The following is a 17817-nucleotide window of genomic DNA, read 5'->3' as shown; positions in this document are numbered from 1 at the left end:
GTATTATGTGTATTTGGGGATTTTTCCAGCTGAAGAATATAAATACATGTTTTAGCCTGAAGCAGAAAACAAAAAATGAGTTACACAATTTAGTGTTGTATTTAGTACTTATATTATTTGTGTGCACACAAACACATGTGTGCATATATACATGTACACCTGTTTGTAGCACAGAAATTATGGGCGTATATGTTTATAAATATATACTGCTTATCCTCATTGGTCTAGATCTTTAGATCTAGGTGAAGGGATGAAAAATCCTTAGTTCAGCTGGCATTGTGAATGAGCTGAAATGTATATAAAACTGAATACATTTCCTGCAATCCATTGGCAACCACATTCTCGATAACTTAGCTTCATCCTTAAATTGGCTGAATAAAGACCGAGTGGAAGATACTGAATTTAGCTCCTGCTTTCTTGCTTGTATTCTTCATGGAGAGAGCAGAGTAACTCCTTTAGTTCTTTTTAGGGAGTAAATCTACAGAAAAGTAGTTTAGGGTTGCTGAGTTCCTTGCTTCTTCCCTCAGCACTGGGATTCAGTTTTCCACCTTCAAGTGAATAAGCTGAAGATTTGCCACCTTCAGTCAGATCGGGGGATATCTGATCAGATAACAGTCTGTGTTCACAAAAGACTTGCTTTCTCTAGGTCACACTTTGCTTTTTCAGCAGCAGTAAGTTTTAACTTGCAAAATATGAGCAGGTCTGTTTATTTTATCCAGTATCTCTATCCAATAAGAGATTTTGCCATCTATGGGTATGCTCTTAAATACAGATATTTGTCCGTCCTGTTACTGACCAAGTCTTTTCCTCAAATAGGTCATTGCCTGTGAGCAACAGCTGGATAGCTCCTATGATGCCAGATGTGATGCATGGTCACTGGGTATTACTGCAATAGAGCTGGGAGATGGAGATCCACCCCTTGCTGATTTGCACCCTATGAGGGCACTCTTCAAAATACCAAGGTAGTATCTTAATGTTTTTAATTCTTGCTAGGCTGACCTTATTCCATTAATTTCCATTAATGTTTCTTCAAACTTAGACTATGCAAGTACATACAGTACATACAGTACATACAGTACATACATACAGCTTTGAGAAAAAGCCATGAAAATTTCCTCTTTGGACTGCTGCATCCCAATATACACAAGCATAGGGCATAAGCACAGGACTTATGTGAGTACCATATATGCTGTTCTCATATATTGCCATATCTGAAAATGAACTGTGATAGCAATACAGAGTCTTAGTGGGTCAGTCTGTCAAACAGGCACCACGGCTGTCCTCAATCACATGTCATTTGAAGCAAAGTGCTCACATACATTTAGTGCCTTACCTTTCATTAGCTTGTGCTGTTCCTGCCAGCTGCAGTGTTGCTGTCCTTGGGCAGTATCTCTGACAACTTCTGTGCTTTCTTTGAAGCTGGAAGTAGAAGTACCCAAATTACCACTTACAGTGTTTCAAAGAACTTTGGTCTCAAAGAATATAGGGAATGACCTTACTGCAGTCAGTGGATTTCATTTTAGCAGTTGTAGTACCACAGCACGTGAGACCATATAGTATATATGAGTTCTCCATGTCCTTTTCAGCCAAGTAACCCAAATTAGTTTAAACTGCTTTCTTTTTTAAGAAATTTTGGCTGACTTGGCACTGAAGCAGAGCATGAATGCTCTTCTCACCTCTATTTGCTATGGAAAAAGCAGTAACAAACCATTGTAATTTCAGCTAGGCCTTCAAAAAGCCATCTGGCTTGTACGTTTATATATATTGGGTGCCTACCCTTCTGCCCAAGAACAAATGTAAGATCCAATGCCTTTTAATTTCATTAAGAAAAACCTGAAAGTGCATGAGTTAACATTAGGTATCACTCAAAGAAAGCAGTTTTGATAACTGATTAAATAGTAAAGGAGTCACCTCATTTATAGGCAATTGCTTTAGTCTGAGTGACTATGCTTAGTGGAAATAACGCCTCTCATTGAAAGGAAGGAGACTCAAAACAATTTGGACAACATTAATACCTAGAATAAGAAACTTTAAATTAACAACAAGGAATTATTTATTTACAGTATATCTGTATCTAGTTCTCACTTGACTTCTGATTATCTTCTGATAAATCAAATATGGTTAATAATGACCTAATTCCTTCCTATACTTTGTTCAGTAAGGTGATTAATTCAGTCCTTCTGGAAAACCTTTAAATTGAATTTCTTTTTAAAAAATGTCTAAAGAAAGTATATTTTTTTCAGGCTTGAAAAGAGAGACTTGCTATTACAAGTGAATAGTGATTAATGGGTAGTTAGTTTCATTTCTGTTTATTGATTTGATTGAAAAAGTACAGTAATTCTTAGTTACGGTTGGTAGATCCCCTCCATGCTATTTCTCCTTGTTAGTTATGTAAAGCAGAAGAGCCATTGAGGCATTGTATCCTCTACCCATACTCCTTTTACCAGTGGAAATCGATACCTTTTTTCAGTGGCCTTCTATAACTCATTACTCAGCCTGCCTTCACACATTGTTTTTGGTAGCTGAGTAGCTTATTAACTTATTGTCACTGACCTTTGCAGGAATCCTCCTCCAACACTACAGCAGCCTGAACTGTGGTCATCTGAATTCAATGACTTCATTAACAAGTGAGTAACTACAGAGACCACTGTAACTGAACATGGAACATGTATAAATGTCATGTGTAAAATATCATTGTATTCTCCATGGAAATATGTTGTTAGTAAAAAATTTTCTGCTCTGCTTCCTTCAATTGTAAAAATGAGAAGTGTTTTGGGTGGAGTCCTTTGACTGTAGATGAGTAAGGAACTCGTTTTTTACGTTAAGCATTTGCAAACAGATGAGCTCAGGTTTCAAAAATCAATGATTTAACTTCTAGACCTCATTAGTTCTGTGAAATCTTAGAGTTTTCAGTATTGAAGTGTTGTGATTAAGATGGATGTATTTATTATGACAATATGAGTGAACTACAGACAGGCATGTCAAAACTTAACAATGACCCCTGAATGATCATATGCTTTTTCTGCCAGCACAGGTGCTTAACTAAAGACTATGAGAAGCGCCCAACAGTGTCTAGTCTTTTGCAGCATGATTTTATTAAGCAGATTGAAGGAAAGGAAAACGTGCTACAAAGACAACTTATGGAATTTATTGATGTTCATCAACAAATGGGAGTCACTGAAAAGGCAAGGTAAAAATAGCTAAAAGTAGACCAGTTGTGGCAGTCTTTATACTTGCACTGTTTCTGAATGGCTGGTGCTCAGAAAAGGATTCACCTCTCATAACTTTAGCTGACTGAAAAATACAGTGTTTAATCTTTGACTTCCTCCTATAAAACCAATAGAAAGTGAAGGGCATCGTGATTCACATGAGATGGGGCAATCTTTAAAAGTCTCTCCCCTTTTTCCTCTGATTCTACGTGCAGATTAAGGTCCCAGCTTTCAGAATACTAAAGGTTGGGTGAGATGAGGGTTTATAATTCACTTACATTTCCATGGTTATTATTGACTGGAGATGCTAGAAGTAACTGATCAGGTTCCTGCAAGAACTGGATGCTACTGACTGAAAACAGTAATAGTGGCAGACTTTGCAAAATTGAAAATTTTTTATAAAAAAAAGCCTATGTCTTATCAAAAGATCCTTTTTTTCTTCCATTAGTATTTAAAAGTATTGTTTCTGCATAACTCATGTAGCACTTGATGGCTTTTATTTAAAACAACTGAAAATGGTTTGGTTCAATACAGCAATTTATTTTAAAAAAAATCCACTACACTGAAGTAATGTGTCAGTTGTGAAACGTAGTAGAAGATTAGTATTGATGTACTGCTTGTGCAGTGTCTCCTGTGCATCAAGGTAAAGGACGATAGGCATTTTTTAAATGGAACATAAAATGTAAAAGGCATTTTGTACTACATGGAAAACACTTATTAAAGTGTGCCACATTTACTTTTGCACATATTTATAGTACCAACATGTATAGCAGTCCTCAGTTCTGATCCGGGAGAATTTTTGGATATAAACCGTCGTTTATGGACGATAAGAATAATTTTTTATTTTCAAGTTTTCTTGGACTGTCTGAAATTGGACGTAGAATGAGTAGCAGTTTCTCTTTTTTGGCATTTCTATGAACGGCTATGCCCTTGGTTAAATTTAAGACTCACTCTGAATTTATATGCTCTCTATGGCACTTACTTAGAATTGACTTAATCCAGAAAGACTCTGGAATTGAACTAAGCTCCTTAGATGTCAGTGCTGAGCATTTGGACAATACTCCAGACTTAAAAATAATAACAAAAATATAAAACTCAGGATAATTGTGTTAAAATAAATCAAAATTTCTAACCAGTGTGAATTTATATTTTTATAAAACTTGTGACAGTGGTCCTTTCAATGGCTAAATCATTTCTGAAAATAAAGCTTCAAAGTCAGTTATGTATTGTAAGTATTTTCTCAATTTTATATAACTTATATGTTTTCTAGCAAGTCCTTCTGTTTTTCAAAATTCTTCATTTTTTTAAAAGTAATTACTTTATAATGCAGATGACATGAGCTTTCTTCTCCCATGCAATGCAAACATAAAGAAAATGGCTCAAATTTGCTTGCACATAGAGCTACCAAATGGCACAGGAAGAGGAAAGTATTAACACTTTCTCCGTCCAATTATATTGTGGTTTTTGAACTGACTGCTCTTCATATGAACCAGATTTTAAAGGAACGTATTACATGATGAAGTTACCTAGCCTTTGCAGTTGATCAGGTGCAATTTCTGAAGCAGTGTTCCCCAAGTGTGTGTCACAGTGGTGTGACAGCTGTGCATGACCATCTGGAAAGTGGCTTGTCTTTCATGCCACTGTTACCACTGCTGAAACGCACCACCCACTGCCTCGCTGTGCTCACATCCACTGCTTGGTCTCCATAAATATTCAGAAAGCATCAATGAGTGCCAATGGGTGCAGTTTTTTCCTCATGGAGGAATTCAGTTCCACAGCTTTGCTGCATATGCACTTCCATGTCAGACACCATTTTGTCAGACTGCCCCTCTGCTGCTGTCACACAATAAAAAAATGTCATGGAACGTTGGCAGGAAGGTTCAGCTTCTACTACCATACCACCAATATCCAACTCTGATGCCATGGGCCAATATAATAAAACGAGAGTCATTACTTTTGGAACAGTCTTCATATAGAAAAGATAAGCCACTTCCCAAAGACAATAAGAATACCTGTTATATTATGTATTGTTATCTCTGTGTAAGCAAGAAAAGCTACAACTGTAGTATGTGCATCATTTCAATTTATAAAAAAATAGAATTTCAGGCATATAAAGGATGTTGATATAGAATGACATTTTTTTCTTCCATTGAACAGTGAAAAAGATGATACAAAAATATTTTAATTGGGTTGTTTTACTTTTTTTGAAAGTCTTTAAAAACAAATCAGATATATCTTCTGACCTTTGGTTTGCCAGAGCAAATAGTATCAGCAGAATCTACACAGAAGTGTCATGTAGGGCAATGAAGCTGGTGAAGGATCTGGGACACAAGTCTTAAGAAGAGTGGCTAAGGGAACTGGGAATGTTTACTGTGGAGAAGAGGAGGCTCTAGCAAGACCTTATTGCTCTCTACAGCTCTCTATGTAAAAGGAGGTTGTGTTGAGGTGGGTGCTCAGTCCTCAGGTAACTAGCAAGAGGACGAGAGGTAATGGCTTCAACAGAGGAGGTTCAGGTTGGATATCAGGAAAAAATTCTTCTCTGAAAGAGTGGCTAAGCATTAGAAAAGGCTGTCCAGAGAGGTGGTGGAGTCACCGTCCCTGGAGGTATTCAAGAAATGTATAGATGTGGCACTGAGGAACATGGTTTAGTAGGTGCTGATGGGTTGACGGTTGGACTTAATGAACTTAGTGGTCTTTTGCAACCTTAATGATTTTATGATGCTATGTAAATCTGATTCAGTCATGATATAGGCTGTGGCATGACTGGTCAATTGAAGAGTTTCATCTTAAAATCACCTGGCTTTCTTTATTATTCTATCCTGGGACAGTTTTTACACTGATGTGTTAAGACCCTGTTGTGGAATTCCTGAACTTTCACCTGTTTCAACAGCTTCTCTTGTAAAGCTCCCTCCTGATCTCCAGCTGTTCAGTTCATAACTCCAAGGCCCCCTTCAAATCTCCAGCTGGCTGTCACTGGGAGGCAGTATTTTAAGGGATTAAAGAACCTTTCCTAATGCTGAGTGATGAAATCCTCCTGTGTGCTGTATGAGTTCACTGTGTATACTGAAGAAATTTGGTAGTGCAGACTTGAAAGTAAGGAATCCAGTTGTTTTCTTGATATGTTTATTTTCCTGTTCAAATTATACTTTATGAATAAAGAAAAATATATTTCAGAAGAGTAAGTACCTGAAAGTTGATAGCTGAGGTCCAGCCCCTGGGTCTTCATGTGTCCACTATTTTTGTTTTCACCCAACATCAAATCACTGTTTTTGTCCATTATGCTGAGGTGTAATTTGGATCTGACTGCCCTCTGCAGTGGTAATCTGTTGTGGTTATGATATCGCTTTGTTGCTTGCTAAATGTGTAGTTTTTATAGTTCAGAAAGAAGGCATCATGTTAGGTCGTATTCTCAGTGGGTTTATTTTTGCAGAAGGACAGATCATAAGGCGTAGTATTTCTGTACCCTGTCTGCTCAGAAAGGGTTTGTGATCTCTAGACTGAAGGTGGAGCCACCCTATAGCAACTCCCTCTACCACTGTTGTATCTGAGGTATTTTCTAATGTTGACCAGCCACCGAGGCATTAGGGCATTGCACCAGGCTGTTTGAACTTTCCCATTATTATTGCTGCTAGTCCAGCAAAGAGAGACCTGGTTTTAGATAACTGTGTTGCATCCTTACCAAGCACCTGACAAAGGAAACACACCACAGAAAGTAAGACAGATTCTGTCATGGAGAAACAGTAAGCTCATCTGAGCCTGATGACCTTTGGGCGCTCCTTAAGTTTCCCCTTGATTTTAGCCAATCTCTCAGTCACACTTTCTTGTCTGTCAGATTATAGATATTAAAATTTATAATTACTGATCAAAATAATGATTAGAAGTGAGTGCTACAGCATATACCAAAGAACTGTTCTAAAAATACACTTCTCACCAGGCTGAATGAGGGGAAAAAGCCCTGCATTGTAAAGAGTTTTACTTTGCAACAGAAATAGCTGTCTTTGAAATGGCCTTCAGAACTGTCGCATTTACACCTGACTGTCAGGCTTGCAATACTTTCATCTTGAGTTGTTTGGCTGTCTTATTCTTGACTGCTTTTACAATAATCTCTGCAGAAATGTGCAGTGATTAGTACAACGTGTATTTCCTGGGAATTATGACTCATTCCAGAATGAGCAGTGTATGCGAGGGATATTCAGTGCACCGAAATTTCAGCAACCAACTCTGCTCCCCAAGTTAAAAGACTTACATGCCCTCTAAATAAATGTGGGAAAGAGACCCATTCTATTGCAGAGTGATTCAGAGCAAGGGCTTTTGCATGAGCTGAATTGCTCTGCTAAGTGTTTGTCCTGCTGAGTTAACCACGTAGGAATAGCACTGCAATTCAAGGTGCTACGTAGATGGTCTGTTTTGGAACTCTTTTGGAACTTCAGGGAGGTGAGTTCATGGAAGTTCACATACAATATGCTCAAAGGGGGTTCTCAATTTATTCACTAGTATTCAGAGCAGTGAGTACCATATAGTTTCCTTTCATGACTTTCTGAGTGACTTCCCAGACTTGTGTCACTTACTTCCTGGGGCTTCTCTCTCTCTTTCCCTGACTCATCCTGCCAGTTGGAGCAGCTGTTAACAACCCTGCAAGCTAAACTCCAAGGGCAGCTTGCAGTGGAGAACAGATCACCACTCCAGCTTGAGGAAAGCAGTAAGAGGAGCTGAGTAACACAGCCCACTCAGTCCAGTACTGATTGGGTCAAGGTGTCCAAATGAAATGTGTGGCAGAGTAGGGATTAATCCTGAGGTTGTTGCCTTGTAGACTAATTCTGGACAACCTCAAGCCACGTCTTCCACTCCTGTAGTTTGTTATAGGCTTTGTTGTACCAGTAGGGTCTGTGTATTCCTGCACTGTTCCTGAGGGTGAGATACGTAACACAGTTATGCTACAAACTCCTCTCAGGCAGTAGGAGTTTCTGGCTACACATGCCTGTTCCATATGCTACTGAGTAGTACCCCTCTCCACAGCAGAATAGAAGTGCAGTTCAAGTCTCCTTCCATACAGTACAGTGGACAGCAATAATTCTTAAATGAAGAATAGTTTAACTCCTCATGAAAAGCAGGAGAAATTTGTTCCTCCTGCGTTCAAGACTCCCTGGGAGTAATGCTCTTCAACAGTCGCATCAGTCTGCTTCTCATTCCTCCTGAAGGTGGGATACCTCACCCACCAGGCATCACTCACTTTTGGAGCTTCCACTTTGTCTTCTCACTGTGGTTCTGCATGTAGAGCATGGGTGAGACTTGAGGGCAATAAGGAACCAATCCAAAACAGGACTTTTAGAGATATCCTATTTGCTCAGCTAATAACACATATTTTCCCTGAATAAGGGATACAGCCTTTTCTTGAGCCTATTATGAAGGGCCGATAATCTACATATTTGCAGAGTAAAGTAAACCAACGTAAACTTTGGCAAACGTTGTACAAAGCAACACATGACCCAGCTTCTGGAGGTGGGCCTCCTCTGAATGAAAAGCCCTGGCAGCACCATGCTCTCAGCAAGGTTGCGTAAGCTTGAGGGCAGCTCCCTGAGTGGAGCTGGTGCTGTGCAATCACTTTGACATGGAGGGAGCACAGGTTTGTCTGCAAAACACTGTGCACATACAGCCAGAATCTCTCAGTACATTCTTCTAAATTCAGGTACAAATTTTGCTTAGACGTAAGGCTATAGTTTTATTTAAGTGCATGACTGTTGCAGACAAATTGAATTTTTTTTTTTTGCTCAGTGCAACCTTCAGAGAAACAGAATCACCATCAATGACAGATCCTGTACAGATTTCTCTGTGTTGCTTCTTTTCTGTTTGTCACTTTTAATGATATTTGTAACAGCTGGGACGTGTACAGCTGTTCCTACCTTTGTGTTACAGAAAACTGTAGAGGATTTGGCAGAGAGTTCAGCAGGGCATCGTGAGTCACACTTCCCTTTTCAGGGTATTTTTGGAACTATCAGAAATCTTTTGAATACATTCTGACAGTGTGAAGAAGTAAAAGCTGCAGTTCCCTCACTTTGATTTAACTGAATCTTGAAAGACAGGGATGGATGAAGGTGAAGGAGAAGACACAGAAACAATACTGCCTTGACTCATTTTCTTGTCCATAGTAGGTTGACGTTTCTGGCCTTTAGCTGCTTCAATTGCTTGCTGAGTGTGGCTGTGAGATCTAATGTCTCCAGCAAATGATTTCTGATAAGAAGAGAGAAAATTGGTTATTTTGGTTCACAATGTCTATGTGCATGATAGTAATGAAACTTCAGCATAGATGTCAACAGAGCTAAAGTGGTTGCTGTTTAGCAAGTGAAGCAGTATAACTGCCCTTGAGGGGTCTGTGCCCTTTGACAGCAAAGCAGAAAAATATTGTGTTCTGCAAATCTGCTCTGCTGCACTCCGAGAGTGGAGAATATAATCTGTTTTAACAAGCACTACTGTTCTCATAATGTCAGCTGAAGAGGATTACAAGAGAATCAATTTATGTAATTAAACTTCCTTGGCATAAATAAAGGGTTTTTTCCTTAAAAGAGAAAAAAAAGAAAGAAAGAAAGAAAGAAAAAAGTCTCCTTGGCTAGAGCATTCCACTCCCTTCTTGCAGGGCTGTTGTTAACTTCCTGCATTTCCTTAAAAATGGTTGTTGAAACAAATCTTGGGAAATATCGCTCTTACTGACACTCAGTAACATCTCCCCATAGTCCGTGTGTAGCAATATCACCAGAAAGCCTAACTTAGCAGATGTCTTGGTTTGGATCATTATCTTTCACTTTGGCAGTGAAAGATAACAAACTAGTAAAGCTTGATGCAGTACTGCAGCTCCCACATCTTTCCTTCATGTGAATGTTGATAGGTCTTTCTCAAAGTCATACTGATATTAGATGCATCCTTTGGACATAAAATGACCTTCATGAAGGAGCAAAGGACAAATTCCGTCAACTGCCCAAACTTAAATTTTCTACTGCAGCTGTTAAAAGGATGGAGGTATAAATAGAAGCATGGGTTATGGAGGGGAGAGGTTTTTCTTGAGGGGGTAGGATTCTGCCTACACCTCTGGAGTCAAATGCAATGATGTCTTTAGCTGGTAAATGGAAAAATCAAGCAGTGGCAGACCATGCAAAGCTAAAGATTTAATTAAATTTTAATATTACCACAGACTTTTAAATGTAACCTGAGATGCATCAACCCAAGAATTGTCTCACCGTGTTCTTGCAAGGATGCAATACTAGCAGGATAGTTCTTGCAGCACAAATGTGTTCCAAAGGAAAGAGAAGAAAAAATCCTTCTGGAGGATTTTTAATTGCTTTATATCAGGTCTGTCCCTTTTGGTGCTGCTTGTTTGTGTTCTACGTGTTTTTTGCTTCAAGATACTTAAATACATGCAGAATTACAGCCCACCTATGGGTTCACTGTTACAAAAAAAGACCACAGAGCTGTACTGGCTCCTGCAGTGAATTCTTACATGCTTGTGCCTTGATATTAAGGTTGCAAAATTAGTCATCTACAGTGAGTAGGAAACTCCTGCCTTTGTGCTTACAGGCAGTGGAAAAGCTTTAGTGGTGACTGGCTCCTGCTCGAGGGAAGGAGAAGCTGCTCTGCTGCTGGCAGGGTGAGGACAGGCCCTGTGTCACTCTCAGAGAATGATCATTACAAATGAATGACATAGAGGAAAGTGCTGGATGAAGTGCACTCATGCCTGTATGATTGCATTCAGTATGGGAGGACATCACCTGCCTGTTTCTTTGTGATCCTTCTCAGGCTGGCATGTGACAAATAAAGCCAAGTGGGTGCCTGCCTGGCTCTGTGCCTCTGCATCCCCCTCATCACCCAGCCTGCCAGGAGGCAGGGGATGTTTGTGGAGTGGGTACAGGCCGTGACCTCTGCAGTAAATCTTACTGAGTGAGCTCAGAAGATTCTTAGCTTGCCCCATCAGGGTTACGTTTGTTCATTCTAGCTTTCCCATTGGTGTAGCTGCCTTTTTCTCCTCTCCACCCTTCATTGTATGTTGGAAGGCCTTCTTTGAGTAGAAAAATCCTGTCTGCTTTTACTCACGCTGTATGTCCAAATGTCAAAATTACAGAATTTCCTTGATCTTGTATGGAATCAAGATGAAAAACAATTGCGTTTCACACCAGGGTTTTTCTGCTGTCCCATTTTACCAAAGCGTCTGTTCAATAGTACCAAAGGGCATGCAGTCTTATCAGGAGATTCAGTTTACTTTGTAGTCTTTTGTGTTTGTGCCATACTGTGCATATGAGCTTGATTTGATTTGGTTTGTGAACTCTGCTGTTCCTTATCCAGTTTCTCTTTCCCCAGTTTTCCCCCATATCCTAAAGTAAATACAATTAATGTAAATTGTAAACTGCATTTTCTGCTATTTTCACTCTGTTTAACAATGTATTTCTTTCTTGGATAGAGATTAATACAATTTGGGATAGGAATTTTTTTGCTAATTTCTGTAAGACTGCATAACATTTTTTTGCTCGATTAGAAGAGAGAGATTATTTCATTTTGTCTTAGTTTCAGCTGGGATGGGATTCTTTTCTTCAGAGTATGATGCTATGTTTTGGTTTTAGGAGAAAAACAATGTTAACACGCTGGTGTTTATAGTTGCTGCTAAACAGAGTTGTACAACACCAAGGCCATTCTCAGCAAAGGGCTAAGGAGCTGAGAGGGAACAGAATTAGGACAGCTGACAAACTGTCCGAAGGGGTATTCCATACCATATGGCATCTTGTGGAAGGAGTTCTGAAGGGTTGGGTATTCATCACTCTTCTGTTGCTCAGGGGCAAGCTGGGCATCAGTAGGGGGGTGATGAGCAATTCCTTGTGCATCACTTGTTATATATAAATATATATATACACATTATAATTGTTATCAATTTCCTTTTCTCTATCTTAGTAAATAGATTTGTCTCAATACACAAGTTCTACTTTGTTTTTTTTCGATTCTCTTCCCCATCCCACTGGGAAGTGAGGGAGTGAGCATATGACAATGTGGTGCTGAGCCACCTGCAGGGTTAAACCACAATACATTTTGAGATAAACTTTACTGAAATTTAATCCTAATAAAAAATATTTGAACTTTTAAAATCTGTTTCTAATTTGTACTTTTTTTTTTCCTCTAGAATACAAGAAAATTCTTCTGGATTAGGATATATTTCACATACTCCAGTGGTTCTGTAGCACTTTGCTACAGTCTGACCAGCACAGCCAGGCTTAGAGCACCATCATTACTAAGCTAGAAGTATTACCATCCTGAATGCTCTGTCAGTACTAAAAAAAAAAAAAAAAAATTTCCTGTTCTGTTGTTCAAACATTCATGTATTTGAATTCAGAACAATGGAAATATGTGATATTTTGGCTGAATTGCTGTCAAGATGGTTACAGATGCAAGATATAGTCTGTTTCCTTACATCAAGAACTTTTATTCTGTCTTTTCTAGATTTGAACGTATTCATACAAAGAAAGGGAACTACAGTAAGTCACTAGTTTCAAACCAAGAAGACGTAGATGATTTAGCAACCTTGGAGGTACTGGATGAGGTAAGAACTTTCATGTTTTCTTGAGGAGATGTAGTCAGATATTAAAACGTAGTGTCATGCTGTTGATTTTCAAGTTTGTATATGTTAGAACACTTCCACTGTGTACCTTATTTCTTTCTATTACAATATTTCTTTTATTTAGATTTGCATTGTGTACAATAGCATTTCACTTCATGCCAAACAACTTTAGATGAGATCTTTTGTTTCTGGAATGGTTCCAACTGTATGCTAAAACACCTTCTGCAGTTAAAACCTCCACAATTGAGCAGTATAGTAGCACCATTTGTTTAACTGGATGTATATCACTGGATTTTATTCCAGATAAATAACTGATTTTTAATGATATGTTAATTTGAAATTGATCCAAGTCCAAGAACAAGCAGATTCTCACCTGTTGCTTTTACATCTAGAGTTGTTCTAAACTAGCTTACCATACTGTTCCTAGGCTGGGTTCTCGCTGACTTGCTTTGGTGCAGAGATGCATTGAGCTCTGCCCTCAGCTGTTGAAATGAGCATTCTGTTGAACTTTTGGCAGAGGTATTGATAGGAACCCCACTGGTTTGTCAAAGATCAAAAATGAGTCTACTATGAGCTTGGGAAGCATGCATAAAGATGGAGAAAAATCTGCTGTGTTTATAGCTTAAGGTTCAAAAACAGGAAGAAGAGTCAGACCACCGCACATTATCTGCAGGTGATAGAGGCCATCAGTCGTTGTAAACTAACTGTCATTCTTCCTCTACCAGGCTGTACATAAATAAACTGTTACAGACTAAAACACAACTTATTAACTAATTTTTCTGTAGCCACTTGGAGATTGGTAAGTGTATGTTGTTCAAAGGGAGTTTGGACACAAGCAATTATGAATGCCAGGGTGCTTGAAAGTATTACTTATCTTTGATCAAGATAATATGTGTTCCTGGCCATTAAAGCCTTATTTTTCTCTCTTCCTCACTCATTGTAACTATATTCATGTTCTGTCTGTTTACCTTATTTTTTTCTCCCCGTGAGACAGTGTTCTTTTTTTTTTTTCTCTCCATCAGAATACAGTGACAGAGCAGTTGCAGAAGAGTTATGCCAAGGATCAGATCTACACATATGTTGGGGACATTCTCATAGCTGTCAATCCATTTCGGAATGTAGACATTTATTCTTCACAGGTGTGAAAATTTAGTTTGATTCTTTTCTGCTAGCACTTATTTCCAATAAAATATGACTGTTTATGATAAGTATAAAATAAAACTGTACTTGAGATTTATTTCAATTCACTCCGGAAAAAAAAAAAGAATTACGAATAGAGTAGTACTTTTAATTTCACATTGATACACATCCCTATTGTGTTGAATTTCAACATAGCAGTAAGAAACTAAAACAAATAAAATAAAAACCTCTCAGGTATCCTTACATCTACAGATGGCTTATATCATGTCTTAAGTGCAGATGGCTGTATCTGAGCAAGTCACCTATTTTGATCAATAGATAGAAAAAGGATTTTTGACGTCACTGTCCTTTTAGTGACTTTCAGTATTCATTCCGGGTTGAGATAAATTTCACTAAAATTCGTGAGATTTGTTGGCTAGACCACCACTACTATAAGCAGTTACATCAGAAGTAGTATTTGTACAGATACATACATTGATTTGTCTGAATCTTATTCCTTTTGGTAGGAGGGAGCATTCCTCCTCCTCCATTTCCTGTGGAGAACTTCTGTACCAGGGCAAATGGTTGGAGGTAGGAACTGGAGACATTTCATCCTAAGAGAGCTGTGGAAACCATAACTATTTAATTGATCTGACAGTTCACTAAACTATTAAGTAAAATTTTAACTTTCATGAATTTATCCCTCCACTATACAAAGGGAACAGATACTAAGTTTTGGGTCATACATAATTTACCATTATTAATTATAATTTACTGCAGGTACAGAAAATATCTTTTCTTAAGTTTAGACATCAATATCATGCAGAAAAAGCAAGAGGATGTAAAGTGTAATTTCATTCTATATTAAATAAATAAGGTGCTTATATTTTGCAACGTTATATTTATTCTAATAATTCAGGTTTCATGGCATAAGGCTGAAAGCATGCAAAATTGTTCTTTATCTTTTTTAGCAGTTCTTATAGTACTAAATGCAGATTCACAGTATAGTGAGTGCAGAAACTGCTCACTCAGAAGCAGCAATACTGCTCAAAAGGATGATGTACGCTAATTTGAAAATGAAAGATAAGTGAAAAAAAGTCATTAAGGGGACATGGATAATGTTTTCATTTTTCTTACGCTTAGCATTCCAAACTGTATATTGGAGCCAAACGGACTGCCAACCCTCCTCATATTTTTGCTGTTGCTGACATTGGTTATCAGTCCATGGTGACATACAACTCTGATCAGGTAAAGATGAGGTGACCTATTTATATCTTTTGGTAGGCTGAGAGATATGCGATGAGCTCAGACTTATGATCTTGTTCTCTGCAGTGCATCGTTATTTCTGGGGAAAGTGGAGCTGGCAAGACACAAAGTGCCCATCTTCTAGTTCAGCAGCTCACTGTCCTGGGCAAGGTATGATTCAATGGGGAAATGCTTCTGTAAAGCTTTGGTATCTGAGATCTAATTGAATAACTGAACGAGGGGCAGGACATTGCTAGAGGACCAAGACAGTAGTACGTTTTCCAGAGAACTCCTATGAGGTCCAATTGGAACTTTGTGCTTAGCTATTTAGCCCCTCCTTCCTCCTGAACTAGATCACTGGGAAATGTTTTGGGGGTTCTACAAGGAAGTGCCCCCTTCAGTGAAGGCTCATCCAAGTTTAGTTGAAAGTCTTCATGTCACCCAAACTGTTAGATAAAATTATCCTAGAGCTTTTTACCTCTCACCATAACCAGTTTGCTGTCACTTGGATGTGTTCGTTCTGGGAAGTAACCATCATAATTAGCAGAATGGGATTTTGCATTTCCCAAGTGATATGCTAGCAAACTGATCTACTGGTGTGGTGCAGTGCCACTATTAGCAGATGGTAATATGGATTGTAAAAGCAGACAAGCCATGTCAAGTGATGGACCACAGAAACTGATTAGCCCTGGTGTTGTTACGATCATATATATGATTGTGTATTTCCACTTCCAGCCAGCCATTCATTCTGCAGAATGCTATATTGTGACATGCTTCGTGGTATATGCATGCCTTTCTTTCCATATGCTTTATGTAGAGATGACCACTCTGATTATGAGTCTAGTTATTCAAAAGTATAGTAGACAGCCAAGTATGTGTCAGTTTTTGAAAGTCCATTGTATTGAAGGCTACGTGCATATGAGCAATAACACACTCTGTTTGAGATGTAAGGCCTTTATTCATTCCATTGCATTTTGATGCCTTCTTGAGTCTGTAGGGCCATGTTTCTTTGAGATCCCTGGGAGGGCAGGGACCTGAGTATCTGATGAGGATCAGTGTGATTGATTAAAAACTCAAAGACAGCTTTTGTCCAGACAAGGTGAAATCTTTTTCCCTCTGAAATTTTACATTCCTTACTCCAATGAAGAGCTCCTTCAGTGAAGGTATGCCTACATGTTTAAATGAAGGAGTGTACTCAGGTGGTTTTGTGTGAGCTGGCTTTCATCTCATTCATGCAGTTGCAATTGGAGTGAAAATGAGGAGGACAGTGTCCAACACCCATATGGATACAATCTGTAACTGCTAGCCAGTGCCACAACACCTTTGCTCTTGTTGTCATGCACACTAATGAGTCAAGGTGTGAAATGTGCCTTACCTTGTTACAGATACAGTGTGAGCTGTTCATTGACTGTAACAAAGCAGCAAGATTAGATGAGTGGCTGAATAAATAATACATAGCACACCCATTTGTTCATTTCTGTTCAGAAGGTTATGCCCAACTCAAAGTATTGAAGCAGCTCCACCGAGATAATATGCATGAAGCAAAGCCTATGTGAAAGGGTTGTATTGCACTGGGTTCACTCACTAATAAAAGAAAAAAAAGGAAAAACTTCCTTCAGTCTTTCTTTTATTAGGCCTGAATGCAACATTTTGAAGTACATAAAAGTCAGACTACATGGTGCAAACTGGAATAGGAAAGAAGCACTTTAGAAGGAATGTATTTGAATGATTACTGCTAATTTTAAGCACTGTCTCATATCTAGGCTAATAACAGGACTCTACAGGAGAAAATCCTCCAGGTGAATAACCTTGTAGAAGCATTTGGAAATGCAGGCACTATCATCAATGATAACTCCAGCAGATTTGGAAAATATTTGGAAATGAAATTTACTTGTGGAGGCACTGTAGTAGGAGCTCAGATTTCAGAGTACCTCCTTGAAAAATCCAGAGTTGTCCACCAGGCAGTGTAAGTATAATTTTTTACCTCATTTGAGGTTTATAGAGGAGGCTCACAATAACGGAAATCATCTCAGGACAAAACAGAAGGAAGAGCAAAGAGTACTGTGAGGGCTTTGTGTGGTTGTGTTGTGATGTGGGTTTTTACATATCACACATGATATGTGAACAGTTAATAGTTCTGTCAGCTAATTAAAAATTACTCCCTTTTTTTTTTTTCATTGCCTCTATGGTTGCTTAAACAAATCCCATGAAGAGATATTATATTATGTGGTATATAATAAGTATATTGGAATGTCTAAAGAATTAAAAGATATCTAACAGTTCTTTGTGGAAATTATGGAGAAATTGAAATTTTACCTTGAAGCAAACTTTAAGTATTATGTTAATTATATGGCTTTGATTTAATTGCTCTATGTTTCCTCTAGTATTTTAGATTTGTTTGCAAAATGTTCATTTTCTACTTTGGAGAATTTAGTTGGATCTGGTTTGTGCAGGATTATGGACCAAATGCAATACAGAGCCATCTCTGTTGTGTGTATATCTCATAATATAAGAGGAAAATTAAATGGCATTTCTAATGTATTAAAATTATTGAAGTGTATTTTCTGCTGTCATATATTGGAAAAATATTATACCAACTCTGTTTCCATCTTAGTAATGATAGAAAAGACAGAGCTTGAGACAAGGAATCCAGTC

At 38.3% G+C, this 17817-nt stretch overlaps 1 protein-coding gene across 4 annotated transcripts in view; it reads left to right on the top strand.

The window, feature by feature from the left end:
- Window positions 1-17817, top strand: part of MYO3A (myosin IIIA) — a 104147-nt gene that overhangs the window by 42263 nt on the left and 44067 nt on the right. For 3 of the 4 annotated variants that reach the window (XM_025148369.3, XM_025148367.3, XM_025148368.3), the window contains 8 exons: window positions 817-962; window positions 2562-2627; window positions 3035-3190; window positions 12681-12780; window positions 13821-13937; window positions 15061-15165; window positions 15250-15333; window positions 16926-17128. In XM_025148369.3, the coding sequence (XP_025004137.1) occupies window positions 817-962; window positions 2562-2627; window positions 3035-3190; window positions 12681-12780; window positions 13821-13937; window positions 15061-15165; window positions 15250-15333; window positions 16926-17128 (977 nt within the window). Of the gene's footprint in view, window positions 1-816; window positions 963-2561; window positions 2628-3029; window positions 3191-12680; window positions 12781-13820; window positions 13938-15060; window positions 15166-15249; window positions 15334-16925; window positions 17129-17817 lie in introns of those variants that run through there. The other variant, XM_040695887.2, reaches the window with a different exon arrangement.

Source organism: Gallus gallus, chromosome 2, assembly GCF_016699485.2.
Source record: "Gallus gallus isolate bGalGal1 chromosome 2, bGalGal1.mat.broiler.GRCg7b, whole genome shotgun sequence".
Taxonomy (NCBI): Eukaryota; Metazoa; Chordata; class Aves; order Galliformes; family Phasianidae; genus Gallus; species Gallus gallus.
Note: the sequence above shows the minus strand (reverse complement) of the source record. Positions and strands in the feature narration are given on the sequence as shown.